Genomic DNA, 14,998 nt, shown 5'->3' with positions numbered 1-14,998 from the left:
GCTATATGGGTACAAGCAAGGCACACAAAGTCATGCAGCCATATTCTTAAGGGTCAACATTTCAGTTTTCTTATGAATAAAGGAAAAACTCACCAAAGAAATCCAGTATCTTGAGCAATTAAATTCAAAAGAATAAATCTGGGTTTTGATCAATAATTGTTTAATGATTTCAGGTTTTACTTTTTTGCTTGGGTTAGTCTAGCAATCTCTGGTCTTTAGTGTTTAGATTAGACTCTTACATTCACCAACTACGCCCTTCAGCCTGCCCTTATATATCCACTGCTTGATTCCCTTCTTCATATTAAATCTATTTAATTAGAAGTAACGGTCATAAGAGACTGACTTAGTGTTTCAGCTTAGGCCCATTTATTAAAGTTTGTCAGATCACTTGATCACAGCCAGTTTAATGTTGCTGACTGTCCAGTGACTTGTAAAATTCTGCCAATTATTTTTACGTTTGTTGACAGCTGCCATTCTATTATAAAGGAGATGTCCACCAGTAACAAAGATATACTACTAAGAGATCATGTGTTTTTTTCTAAATCATTTATATTAATTGCTAAATTGCCCAATGTCAAGTGATAGTTAACTCATACATTTTTATTGACATTCTAAGTGTTGTATATTATTTATATTTTTTCTCGTTTGTGCTCAGCATAATACAGTATGTATTCATTTGTTTAATACCATTATTGAAAGTAGATTTAAACTGCTTTACATTAAATGCTTTCAATCACATCGCCCAAAGATATCAAATTTATTCCAAGGCTGGCGGAGCAGCCAAAACTACAAGTATTTGGTGGATGAGGCAGATATGTAAGTAAACTGAAACTGAAATATTATACATATAAAGTTCAATAATTGAGAGCCTCAAAAAGTCCAGGGCAAACTCCGACCAGCCAGAAAAAACAGGCAAACAGTATTTCCAATGCCTTGTTTTCCTCAATGTCACCACAGCGAAAACCATGAAAACAGTTAAACTTTGTTATCACCTTGAGTTATTCTACAATTCCTTATCATTCCCCAGTGAAATGTGTTGTCATGTGTGACAGTTATAGAACTTTGAAGTGGTTAACATTTTAAAACCACAATCAATGACTGGTATGAGTGAGCTAGTGGTGATGGATTTGCTGTCAGTACCATGAATACTGGCATAACAGCTTCATTACAAATCAATAATTGAACTCCAATCTCGAAATATTTTACATTACACAACATTATTTATACATAAATACCTATTTTACAATTACACATAAAATGGTTACAAATTGAGGATTAACAATCAAACCTCCAGGATTTAACCACATAGTCACATTATAATCCACATGAGTAGCACCTACCTTGCTTCAATAATATGACAGCGAAGTCCTGCTCTTATCCCATCCTGGACCAGTTCTAAACCTAAGTGGATCTCCCCTTGAATCTCCTCATCAGGGTCTATGCGTGTCAGGTTCATCCAACTGTCTAGCCCTGCCAACAAAGAAATTAGTCACTGTAGATGTTTCTTCTAACCCATGAGATCAATAAATAAGATGAGGAGTGGAAGCACAGAATTTAAAATTTTTACAATCACACACTCCTTAGTTAAAATTAATATCTTCATAAATGTACAAATTATTTTGAATCATAATCATCGCTTTCTATACCCATATGGATTTTCTGTTAATACAGCCATATGTGACGTCTGTTCTTTTGCTTGTCTTTGAGCACCACTTCCCATTAATTTTTTCTGTGAGACATATTAAGGTAATTGGTGTGTACTTGTTGCCATCAGACCAATTACATTTTTTTTAATGTAATCCATCCATTTCCCTAACCTGATTTCATGCGGTAAAGGTGAAGCCTATCCTAGAAAGCATAGGGTGCAAAGTAGGAACAATCTCTGGACAGGGTGTCAGCCCATCGCATGGTGAACACACAAACACATACACAAAAACAGGCCAATTTAGCATCACCAATCCACCTAACCTACATTTCCTCAGTCGACCAAACAGACAATGTAGAAAGAGCCCTGAAGGTGGCGCTAGTCAGACCCATAATGCTGGCTTTCACTCCTTAAGATTTTTTTTCAGTATACAATGATTTTCTAAAAATGCATATCAGATATTTAATCATTATATATGTTCTTAATCCTTGCATACTTGCTTATCCAGTGTTGCCGATTTATTTAATTTTTGCCTTTAAAAAGTGTAGGAGCACATCTCATTGTAATCTTTAAAACATTTAGTATTTTATTGATTTCTTCAGCATCTATTAGGAGGCTACTTCATTTTCTGTGTATGTTAAGCAAAAACTATTACACTGCAGCCATTCACAGACAGCTAAATGAATCAGTATCTGCTCCTGTTTTAACTGAGATCAGGAATCTGCAGAAATAATGCTTCCTAAACCAGTACCAAAGAAGCTTCATATTAACGAGGACACCTAGGCTCACTACAGCAGCAGGAGAAGGACATTTTCTGTTATTGATACTGGGGCTGGAAATTTTGTTCTTTTTCTAAACCATTTCTTTCACCAATTTTTAATCATATTTATTTGCTAATGAATCTTACCTTTTGATTGAGCTCCAATCACTTCTTTACTTAAAGAGATCTTCCCAATAACATCATCATGTCTAGAAATTGTAACAAACAAAACAGCCCAGTTACTCAGTTTGGCCTCACTCACAAAGAAATATTTGCAAATATATACACAAAATGTTGCTGTAAAGTTTGGTTGCCCAAGTCAGGCCATAGAGCACCACATTGGCTTAAGATTTTTTTCCAAACAATTGCAGCTTTTAACCAGACTCATAAACCTGCGGTTATTTCCCAGTTTCCATAATTGCAATTTCAATCATTAAACTGTCAACAGCATGTATTCATCACATGAACAATGCATCTTAAATTTCTATTCTTGCTTTTTTATTACGCACGAGATCCCTGTGGAAAAGGCTTAACCAAAAAAAGATTTGTATATACTACTAGAACCAAATGTTATTTAAATCCATCCATTATCCAATCTGCTATATCCTAACTACAGGGTCATGGGGGTCTGCTGGAGACAATCCCAGCCAACACAGGGCGCAAGGCAGGAAAAAAAACCCGGGCAGGGCGTGCACACACACACACCAAGCACCCACTAGGGACAATTTAGAATCGCCAATGCACCTAACCTGCATGTCTTTGGACTGTGGGAGGAAACCGGAGAACACCAGAGGAAACCCACGAGTTATTTAAATATATTACTGCAATAAGACCTCACCTAGTTAAACCTTAATTGAGCATTTGCTAATTCACATGTACTTGATATGTGATGCTTTATCCTGTTTTTAATAACTACTTCATTTAATTTTCCTACAGTACATATTTAGTGGCCTATAGTTTCTAAGGATGACACCTAGGATGAAATTTGCAAGCATCAACATAATAGATTTTTCACATTATTCAAGTGTTTCTGAAGATGCATGTTAAGGGTTTATATACATAAACACACACACAGCCATGTTGTGATGAGGAAAGTGTGTTTACCAATTCTAATCAGAACCAAAGTACTGAAAAACAGAAGTAACTACAGTATCTATGAAAATAATCCAGGCCAAGTAAACATCTGTACAATAATAGACAGATGTTTCCTGGGGGAGGAATGATCTCCTCAGTCTGTCAGTGGAGCAGGACAGAGACAGCAGTCTGTTGCTGAAGCTGCTCCTCTGTCTGGAGATGATCCTATTCAGTGGATTCTCCATGATTGACAGGAGCCTGCTCAGCGCCCGTCGCTCTGCCACGGATGTCAAACTGACCAGCTCTGTGCCTACAATAGAGCCTGCCTTCCTCACCAGTTTGTCCAGGCGTGAGACGTCCTTCTTCTTTATGCTGCCTTCCCAGCACACCATCACGTAGAAGAGGGCGCTCACCACAACCGTTTGATAGAACATCTGCAGCATCTTATTGCAGATGTTGAAGGACACCAGTCTTCTAAGGAAGTATAGTCAGCTCTGTCCTCTCTTGCACAGAGCATCAGTATTGGCAGTTCAGTCTAGTTTATCATCCAGCTGCACTCCCATGTATTTATAGGTCTGTACCCTCTGAACACAGTCACCTCTGATGATCACAGGGTCCATGAGGGGCCTGGTCCTCCTAAAATCCACCATCAGCTCCTTGGTTTTGCTGGTGTTCAGGTGTAGGTGGTTTCAGTCGCACCATTTAACAAAGTCTTTGATTAGGTTGCTATAATCCTTCTCCTGCCCGCTCCTGATGCAGCCCACGATAGCAGTGTCGTCAGCGAACTTTTGCATGTGGCAGGACTCCGAGTTGTATTGGAAGTCCGATGTATGATGGCTGAACAGGACCGGAGAAAGTACAGTCCCCTGCGGCGCTCCTGTGCTGCTGAGCACAATGTCAGACCTGCAGTTCCCGAGACACACATACTGTACTGAGGTCTGTCTGTAAGATAGTCCACGATCCATGCCACCAGGTATGAATCTACTCCCATCTCTCTCAGCTTGTCCCTAAGGAGCAGTGGTTGGATGGTTTTGAAGGCACTAAAGAAGTCCTGAAACATAATTCTTACTGCACCACTGCCTCTGTCCAAGTGGGATAAGGATCAGTGTAACATATAGATGATGGCATCCTCCGCTCCCACCTTCTCCTGGTATGCGAACTGCAGAGGGTCGAGGGTGTGGCAGACCTGTGGCCTCAGGTGGTGAAGCAGCAGCTGCTCCATGGTCTTCATCAGATGTGACGTCAGAGCGACAGGCCGGAAGTTATTCAGCTCACTAGGATGTGATACCTTTGGGACTGGTGTGATACAAGATGTTTTCCAAAGCCTCGGGACTCTCCCCTGTTCCAGGCTCAGGTTGAAGTTGCATTGTAGAGGACTCCCTAGTTCCAGCGCATAGGCCTTCAGCAGTCATGGTGATACTCCATCTGTACCCACTGCTTTGCTGGCATGAAGTCTCCTCAGCTCTCTGCTCACCTGGGCTACTGTAATTGTGGGTGGGGATGTCTCTACTATGCTGGTATCAGCAGAAGGATGGGTGGAGGGTGCAGTACTCCAAGGTGAGAGTGGTCAAATCTGTTAAAGAAATTGTTCATTTGGTTTGCTCTCTCCACGTCTCTCTCGATGGTGGCATCCTGCTTCGAGCTGCAGCCAGTGATGATCTTTATCCCATCCCACACTTCCTTCATGCTGTTATTCTGCAACTTCTGCTCCAGCTTTCTCCTGTACTGCTCCTTCGCCGCCCTGAGCTGGACTCGGAGTTCCTGCTGCACATGTTTGAGCTCATGCTGATCACCGCCTTTAAAAGCCCTTTTCTTCTGGTTCAAAAGGCCCTTGATGTCACTTGTAATCCATGGCTTGTTGTTAGTATAGCAGCGTACTGTTCTTACTGGAACTACAATGTTCATACAGAAGTTGATGTAGTCAGTAGTGCAGTCAACACCCTCCTCAATGTTCTCACTATGTGACCCCTGCAGGATATCCCAGTCCGTAGTTTCAAAGCAGTCTCTCAGAGCCTGCTCTGCCTCAGGGGACCACTTCCTGAATGAGCGTATGGTTGTAGGTAGCTTTCTCACTCTTGGTTTGTAGTGAGGCTGAAGCAGAACCAGGTTATGATCTGCTTTCCCAAGCACAGGCAGTGGTGTGGCGCTGCATGCGCCTTTAACGTTTGCATACTTAGGTCAATAGTCCTATTTCCCCGGGTGTTACAAGCCACATACTGGGATCCACATACTCAGTTTCTGAGTCAAATGGCAATATATCTTCTGTTTTCTTAAAGCCTTAAGAGTTACAGTATAGCATTCTAGAGAACAGTAGAACCATAACACCTCCACAACTTACCTAACACCTAAAGCCTGGAAGTGAGAGGTTGTATGAAAAGCTGAACTTCTCAATGGTGCGTGGGGAGAAAACAGAGAGGTGTGTGCATTTGAGATTACTCCAGGTAATTTCTCATATCCACCCACAATTCTAACCACTGTGTCCAATTCATGATGGCAGGGTATCAAAACTTAAACTGGGGTTATGAAGTGCAATGATCTAAACTTTGATAAGGTGCCAGTCTATCACAGGGCACCCTTAAATACATAAACCCATATTACATTACATGGGGCCAATTTAGATTTGACAATTGACCAAACCTGCACATCATCTGGATGTATAAGGAAAAATCAGAGAATACCAAGGTAAAAACACACACAAACATGAACCCAGGACACTAGCGGCCACAGCACTGCCAACTGTGCAACTATATGGGTGATGTGTTAATCTTTTCAATTGACAGATTTTAGGTAAACAGGCTAAGCTCAAAGTCTTGTCATGTTGAATAGACTTGAAGTGTATTCTGGAAAACCTAAAAGGCAAATCAGGATACACAGTATTTCACATAATTAAAAAGTAAATCAGGGTATTAGAATGTTTTGTTTAGCCAGTTTCTTTGCAGCTTTAAATAGCTTTTGTTTCCCATAGGAATCGAAAATTTACATGTTGATAAAAAATAAGCACTGTTTTCAGTGTTTTGAGAAAATGTTACCTCTTTTGCTAATAGAAAGAAAGCTACATTTATGTGCTTAATTGGGCGCAAGGAGGGGTGAGAGAGTGAATGCCTTTTATTAGACTTTTTCAAAAAGACTGTTCTCGGTTTAGTTTACTTCTGTTGCTGCTTATTGCAAAAATGGAGAATTTAGTTCAGTTGCTTTTCTAACTCTGGTAAACAGCTCAGTATAACTGCAAAATTGAACACTTTCTAAATGTTGCCTATCTCCATGACAGTTGAAAAGGAGTGTGCTCTCTCTCTTTGGCAAGAAGTTTTATTTTTCAATTAAGGGTATATAATCTATAACCTAGGAACTGGACCATCTGGGAAATGTCATCAGGGATAGAAAGAAAACTGTATGAACCCAACATTTCTTGTCTAGCTGTGGTCCCAAAACAGTTCAAAAGGACAAATTTGTGAGGTCATCTACTGGAGGAAAACAGGACTGAAATAAAGGTTGCAAAAGTAAAAGACAGTCCATATCAGTGAAGCAGCCTGCCATTAGAAGTCCCTAAAGTTTAATATGTGGGGTACAATACAGACAGTGAGACCGGTAATAGGTTATAGGTAACAGGTGTATACCTAGGCCTGACATTTAATCCTGAAAACAATTCCATTATGAAAACAACCTAAGAGATTATTTGGTACCCTTCACGTTAAGTGCATGTTAAACTCCAATAATCTAATTAAATCACTATTTTAGAGGAACAATGTATTAAAACTATAAAAACAGATCACAGATTAAACAAAAAATATACACAGAGCGGCGCTAATAATAATAATTTAGTTCCTATTCCAAATAACAATAACGCACATAGTACTCATCTCTGCACCTCCGAAACATTAAATATGGCACTATTAAATGTCAGAGCTTTAACTAACAAAACATTTTTTATCAACGATCTTATTAGTGATAAAAAAATAGATCTTATTGCACTAAATGAAACGTGGTTGAACTCAGATGCCGCGTCAGTTTTAATCGAATCTGCGCCTCCGGATTACAGTTTTACTCATGCAAACCGCCAGGGAAAAAGGGGGGGCGGATTGGCTAACATTTACTCGAGCCGATTAAAATGTAAAGATGTCAGTTTTGGTAAGTTCAAGTCCTTTGAGTATCTCGCCGTTGTTATTCATGGAGATTCTCAAGTTCTAGTACTATCCGTGTATAGACCTCCTAAATATAACGCGTCGTTTTTTGAGGAATTCTCTGACTTAATGTCAATTTTAATTACTAATTATGACACACTCCTAATAGTTGGCGACTTTAATTTTCATATAGATAATCAGTGTGATCTAAAAGTAAAAGAATTTATGAACCTCCTGGATTCTTTTGATTTGAGACAACTCATAAATCAGCCTACACATAAAGCAGGTCATACATTAGACTTAGTGATTACTAAAGGACTGAAAGTTGATATAAAACAGATCATTGATATTGGTCTATCAGACCATTTTCTTCTACTTTTAATATAGAAATAATGATAAAAACACTCATGAGAAGCATATTGTTAAAAACGCTTCTTTGATTCGCAGCAGCTTTAAAACTTACAAACATTTTAAGCAATCAGTCCGTTTATAGTGCCAGCTATAATAGCGAGGACAATGTAAATAGTAAGGTGGAAAGATTTAATTCTAAAGTGAGAGCTGCTGTTGACATAGTTGCACCTGAAAAGACAGTGAAAAAATCTTCTAGCATTGGTATACCATGGAAGACCCAAAGAGTGTCTGATTTAAAGAGAACATGCCTAGAGCTGAGCGTCAATGGAGGAAGAGTAAACTTACTATCCACCACGAAATATTAAAAGTCAAAATAACAGAATACAATAACACTGTCCGTCTTGAGAGACGCTGCTATTTCTCCAAGATTATAAATAACAATGCTAGTAATCCTAGAGTCTTATTTTCAACAATTGATCGCCTACTAAACCCAGGTAGCTCAAAGGAATGCCTCCTAAGTGCTTCCAGTGAAACCTGTGAGGCTGTCGCTGTATTTTCAATCAAAAATTAATGATATTAGAAATAACATAGTATATCTCCCCAACACTAAGGATCCCCTAAACCCCAACATCCTGTTATAAACAAATTAAACTCTTTCACTAGGATAGATTTACCTGATTTACAAAAATAATATCTCAATTAAAACCCTCCACCTCGTCCTTGACCCGATACCAACAAGGTTTTTCAAAGAAGTATCAGGCGTGCTAATTGATAATGTTCTTGACATAGTAAATTCGTCACTAGATACTGGGGTCTTCCCAGACTGTCTTAAGACTGCTGTAGTTAAACCCCTACTTAAGAAACATAATCTTGACCCTCGCTCTTGAAAATTTTAGACCCATCTCTAACCTGCCCTTCTTAAGTAAAGTTCTAGAGAAGGCAGTCATTATGCAGTTAAATGACCACCTAAATAAACATGCTATTCTTGATAAATTTCAGTCAGGTTTTAGAACAAATCACAGCACAGAAACTGCACTCGTTAAAGTAGTAAATGACTTGCGGGTAAATGCAGACAGAGGCCATTTATCTGTTCTCATCCTCTTAGATCTGAGTGCTGCATTTGACACCATTGATCACAACATTCTTAGAAATCGCCTTAGTCAATGGGTGGGCCTCTCTGGCAGTGTCTTAAATTGGTTTGAATCCTACCTGACAGGGAGAAAATATTTTGTTAGTTGTGGGAATTACAACTCGAAGACACATGATATCCAATATGGTGTTCCACAAGGCTCTATCCTGGGTCCGCTGTTATTCTCAATCTACATGCTTCCGTTAGGTCAGATTATCTCAGGGCACAACGTGAGCTACCACAGCTATGCTGATGACACACAGCTGTACTTATCAATAGCACCTGATGACCCGATTCTATTGATTCACTAACACAATGTCTGACTAGTATCTCAGAATGGATGAATAGTAATTTTCTCAAGTTAAATAAAGAGAAAACTGAAATTTTAGTGATCAGCAATAATGGATACAATGAGGCTATTAGAAATAAACTGGATACATTAGGATTAAAAGTCAAGACGGAGGTAAAAAGCTTAGGGGTGATTGTTGACTGTAATCTGAATTTTAAATCACATATTAATCAGATCATTAGGACAGCATTTTTCACTTAAGAAACATAAGTAAAGTTAGACCTCTTATATCACTGAAAGATGCTGAGAAATTAGTTCACGCGTTTGTTTTCAGTCGACTAGATTACTGTAACGCACTCCTCTCAGGACTACCCAAAAAAGATATAAATCGTTTGCAACTAGTGCAGAATGCAGCTGCTAGAATCCTAACTAGGAAAAGATAAAATCGGAGCACATCACACCAGTCTTGATGTCACTACACTGGTTACCTGTGTCATTCAGAATTGACTTTAAAATTCTGCTTATGGTTTATAAAGCCTTAAATAATCTCACCCCATCTTATATATCAGAATGTCTGACACCTTATATTCCAAATCGTAACCTCAGATCCTCAAATGAGTGTCTCCTTAGAATTCCAAGAACAAAACTTAAAAGAAGTGGTGAGGCGGCCTTCTGCTGTTATGCACCTAAAATCTGGAATAGCCTGCCAATAGGAATTCGCCAGGCTGATACAGTAGAGCACTTTAAAACACTGCTGAAAACACATTACTTTAACATGGCCTTTTTATAACTTCATTTTAATCGTAATTTAACTTAATCCTGATACTCTGTATGTTCAATTCATCATAACAACTATTCATGGTGGCTCTAAAATCCGTACTGACCCCCACTCTCTTTCTGTTTCTTTTTCCGGTTTCTTTGTGGTGGTGGCCTGCGCCACCTCCACCTACTCAAAGCTTCATGATGCACCAACAATGATGGACGGATTAACAGGTAGAAGTCTACGTGACCATCATCATCATCAAGCCCTTCCGTGAGAACCCTAAATCCAAAGAGGACTGTTTCATTTATGTTAGGTAGAATGCCCAGAGGGGACTGGGCGGTCTCATGGTCTGGAATCCCTACAGATTTTATTTTTCTCCAGCCGTCTGGAGTTTTTTTGTTTTTTCTGTCCCCCCTGGCCATTGAACCTTACTCTTATTCGATGTTAATGTTGATTTATTTTTTATAATTATGTCTTTCATTTTTCTATTCTTTAATATGTAAAGCACTTTGAGCTACTGTTTGTATGAAAATGTGCTATATAAATAAATGTTGTTGTTGTTGTTGTTGATGTCACTGGTGATCTGATAATACGATGAAACTGCCACCATGCCACATGAATCAGTGAGATACAGTACTTTACTTGTGTACACAAAAGGATATTTCTAAAAAGCATTTTAATTTCTGAATTGAACCCCTATGGCTGAAAATATCCTAAAGCACATTATTGAAAGACCCAGTCTCATATGTGGAAGTGAGGCATGTCATCCTATTCCATATTCCTATTAAGCATGCATCAATGATCATGGTTAGGAATCATTTGTTTATAAAATATTGTTGCAAAAGCAAAAGGTCTCCAACAATTAGTCGTCAATGTTAGTGTAACAGATACATTGTCAGCTTTGAACTTAGCAGAAGCCTGCACATATTTATTATACAGTATATATATATATATATATATATATATATATATATATATATATATATATATATATATATATATATATACATATACATATAGATATACACACACAGTGGAACCTTGGTTTGCGAGTAACTTAATAAATTTTGACTTGATAAACGAGTGATGTCTTGCAATACGAGTAGTATGGATACACTTTGTCTGCTGAGCGTCATGTGATCACAACTGAGCAGATTGTTCTTCTCTCTCTTGCTCGTGTGTGTGTGTGTGTGTGTGTGTCTCTCTCTCTCTCTCTCACGCACGTCTCTATCTTTCTCTTCTCTTGAGGGCAATCATCTCGTATTCTCAGTCTGAGTCTGCGTGCCTCACTCATATAGTCAACAGCCGTACGAGCGTATACTGTTTACTACGGCATTGTGACTGTGTGTGTGTGCTGTGAAGTGCGAGTCTCCGTCTTGCGCCCCAAAACACATAGCTGAGTCTCAGGACTTTAACAACACCAGCTTTATTCAGCTTGAAACAGCAACAGCGCAGTTATTTATTGTAGAGGGATCTTTATAATGTTCCTTGTATCACCCATTGACGGCAGGCGCTTACGGCATGTCTGCGATCTTTTTGGATACTCTTATATGGCAAACTTGCTACAGTGCTGGGAGACTGCGCTTGCTTTGGGACACTCTTCCACGTGTCGTTCCGTTGGGTGGAATCCCACAAGAGTTTAGAAACTCACCCACACCAGCCATGATTCTTTTTAAAGGTAAAGTGCAGGTTAATTTGTTTTATGTATTTTTACTTTATATTTTGTATTAATCATTTTTATATGAATAGTTTTGGGTTGTAGAACGAACCATCTGAGTTTCCATTATTTTTTATGGGGAAATTCACTTTGATATACGAGTGCTTTGGACATATTAAGCTCGCAAACCAAGGTTCCACTGTGTGTGTGTGTGTATATATATATATATATATATATATATATATATATATATACAGTATATATTGTGAACGTTACCCGGACACAGACAGGCAGACATGTTGTTATGCACCACCACACATTTATTTACACTATATACAATAAAGTTCAGTGCACACAAATCCCCCAAAGTACTGGACACACAACGTCTTTCTTCGGGTGTATATATATACAGTGATCCCTCGCTATATCGCGCTTCGACTTTCACAGCTTCACTCTATCGCGGATTTTAAATGTAAGCATTTCTAAATATATATATATTTTCACTGGTTCGCAGATTTCTGCGGACAATGGGTCTTTTAATTTATGGTACACGCTTCCTCAATTTGTTTGCCCAGTTGATTTCATACAAGGGACGCTATTGGCGGATGGCTGAGAAGCTACCCAATCAAAGCATGTATTACATATTAAATAAAACTCCTCAATGATATACGATATGCTTCCTGCGTGGGGCTTGCACACTTCAAAGCTCTAACAGCCCGTATTGATTTTTGATTGTTTGCTTTTCTCTCTCACTCTCTCTGACATTCTCTGCTCCTGATGGAGGGGATGTGAGCAGAGGGGCTGTTTGCACAGAGGCTGTTTGCTTAGAAGATACGAACGCTCCTCTAAAAAATGCTGAAAAGACCTTCACATTGATCCCTTCATTGCGGCTGCTTTATCACCAGTGCTTCGTTTACTTAAAAGCCCAACAGCCCTATTGATTTTTGATTGTTATACTTTTCTCTCTCTCTCTGACATTCTCTGCTACGCGCACTCCTTTGAAGAGGAAGATATGTTTGGATTCTTTTAATTGTGAGAAAGAACTGTCATCTCTGTCTTGTCATGGAGCACAGTTTAAACTTTTGACTAAAGGGTGTTATTTCTTGTCTAGAGGGCTCTAATAATGTTAAAAAATGTATTTAGAAGGTCGTAAACAGGTTTTCTATGCTCTAACTGCGAAAATATTAGATTTATAAATAAAGAATCCTACTTCGTAGAAATTCATTTATCTGTCTGGAGCGGATTAACCGCGATAAACGAGGGTTTACTGTATAACTGTGCGGAGAATATTTATAAACAGTGTGGTCTAAGGGCTTAAAATATATAAAAATAACCATAAAAACATATGGTTTCTACTTCGCGGATTTTCACCTATCGCGGGGGGTTCTGGAACGCATCCCCCGTGATCGAGGAGGGATTACTGTGTATATATATATATATAGCTCTGGAAGATTAGGGGGTCATATTTTTAGGAACTGAATTTGTATCTAGGTGATTAGGTTTACCTCCTCGTCTTGGTCAAATCCTTTACACGCACAAAACACTGACTGCCATATATCACTTATGGTATTACTTTGCAGAATGATAGCTTAGTGTCAGCTAAGGAAACTGAAACAATGAATTATTTAGCATGCCTGGGGGTTGAGGCAAGGAGATTTATACATTAAGGAATATGAAAATGAGCTTCATAAGCAGATTAGCCACATGCTAAAAGGGTATAAAGATGTCAGAACTAATGTCTAGCATGGAATGATACAGAAAATTTGCTAGTGTAAATTTTACTGATCTAATAGTTTATCATCTGATTCAAATGCACACTTTACACAGTCTTCTTATTAATGATATGGTCACCTGCTTTGTCATACACTCTCCCAAATTTAGTCTGGAAGTGGCAAGGAAGCACAGTATATTGTTCTCCTGGACAGCGGCACTCTTAGAGCCTAGAGATATCAAAGACATGGTTTTTGCATGATCAAAACACAACAGGATATAAACAGTTCCTGCTTACACTTCTCCAGTGTCCTACACACTAGCATTTCACTACATGGCTCCCCTCTAATCCATACACGCTGACACATTCTGAAATTGGAGAACACCACAGTAGTAACTGCCTTCTAATACTTTGATCACAGAGCTCCTCCTGAGAGACTGAGTGAACAAAATAATTGGTTTCAGACTGCAAAATGACAGTTAGCAGAGAATAATCACTGGTAGACAATTTTTGAACAGTAGATGGGCCTGACTTGGGCGAGAAAAAAAAGCCTATTCACTAAATTAAATGTTCACACACACAAGGAAATGTTACTCGTTACATGTAACAGGCAGTCTTTACAAATGCAATTTCAGAAAAGCAAATTGCGTATAGGAGGTTAATCACTGATTTTAATTTGACTATGTATGACTGATTAAGGCTGTGTATCTTTAAAAACTTTCAGCACAAAACTGTCATGATTTAAATTCCAGAAGTATGCAGATTTAATTTGACAATATTTAAAATTGTCTGTCTTCATGCATACAAGCCCTGGTTTATGATGTTACACTCTAACTTTAAACAAGACTGGTAAATTTAAATGACTAAGGGGGGTGGGGTGGGTGACAACTTTTATGTGGCTCCAGGAATCAAAAAAACCAAAGCAGATCAGATCAGCACTACTAAGACAGACAGGCTCACCGTGGCCATGAACTGGATAACTTTGGTTGGAAAAGTAATGGCTGAGAGGAAGTCACCAACAGTTGCTTCTGGTCATCAGCAAAGCTTCTTGCCATACCACACTGTGAAAGAGATGATCCAAAAACTTTCTTTCACAGAAATGTAAAAAAGGGTCATTGCCTTCTGTGAGACCTAGAACCTCATTAGCTGTCCCAGAAAAAACAGCTCTTCGTAAGCTTTCATTACCTTACTTTTTCCACTTTCACTTATGATTCCTAAAGGAATAGCCATTAATTTTATAGTGTTGCTAATGAACAGACCTGCCAGTTCTATTCATCCATTTCTCTCTTGACCCCTTCACTGCTGGTAAAAGTGGGCAAATGTGTGAAGTGTATCAAGGAAAAAGCAATGGAAATGCCAGCAAAATAACATAGGATGGCAAATTAGACATGCTTACAAATATATGTCTCAGGCAAATAACTGAATTACCACTTTATTATCACCAATCAAGGTGCACTACTTCTTGGTCCTCTCTGGACTGCACTGGTTTGTATGACTGATC

General features: G+C 38.8%; 1 protein-coding gene across 4 annotated transcripts in view; it reads right to left on the bottom strand.

The window, feature by feature from the left end:
• Positions 1–14,998, bottom strand: part of LOC120541009 (rasGAP-activating-like protein 1) — a 146,593-nt gene that overhangs the window by 93,702 nt on the left and 37,893 nt on the right. For all 4 annotated transcript variants that reach the window (XM_039772237.1, XM_039772233.1, XM_039772236.1 and 1 more), the window contains exons 4-5: positions 2,553–2,614; positions 1,341–1,470 (exon numbers count right to left, since the gene is read on the bottom strand). In XM_039772237.1, the coding sequence (XP_039628171.1) occupies positions 1,341–1,470; positions 2,553–2,614 (192 nt within the window). The remainder of the gene's footprint in view (positions 1–1,340; positions 1,471–2,552; positions 2,615–14,998) is intronic.

This window comes from Polypterus senegalus, chromosome 12 (assembly GCF_016835505.1).
Source record: "Polypterus senegalus isolate Bchr_013 chromosome 12, ASM1683550v1, whole genome shotgun sequence".
Taxonomy (NCBI): Eukaryota; Metazoa; Chordata; class Cladistia; order Polypteriformes; family Polypteridae; genus Polypterus; species Polypterus senegalus.
The sequence above is the reverse complement of the archived record's forward strand: the minus strand, read 5'-3'. Positions and strand labels throughout refer to the sequence as shown.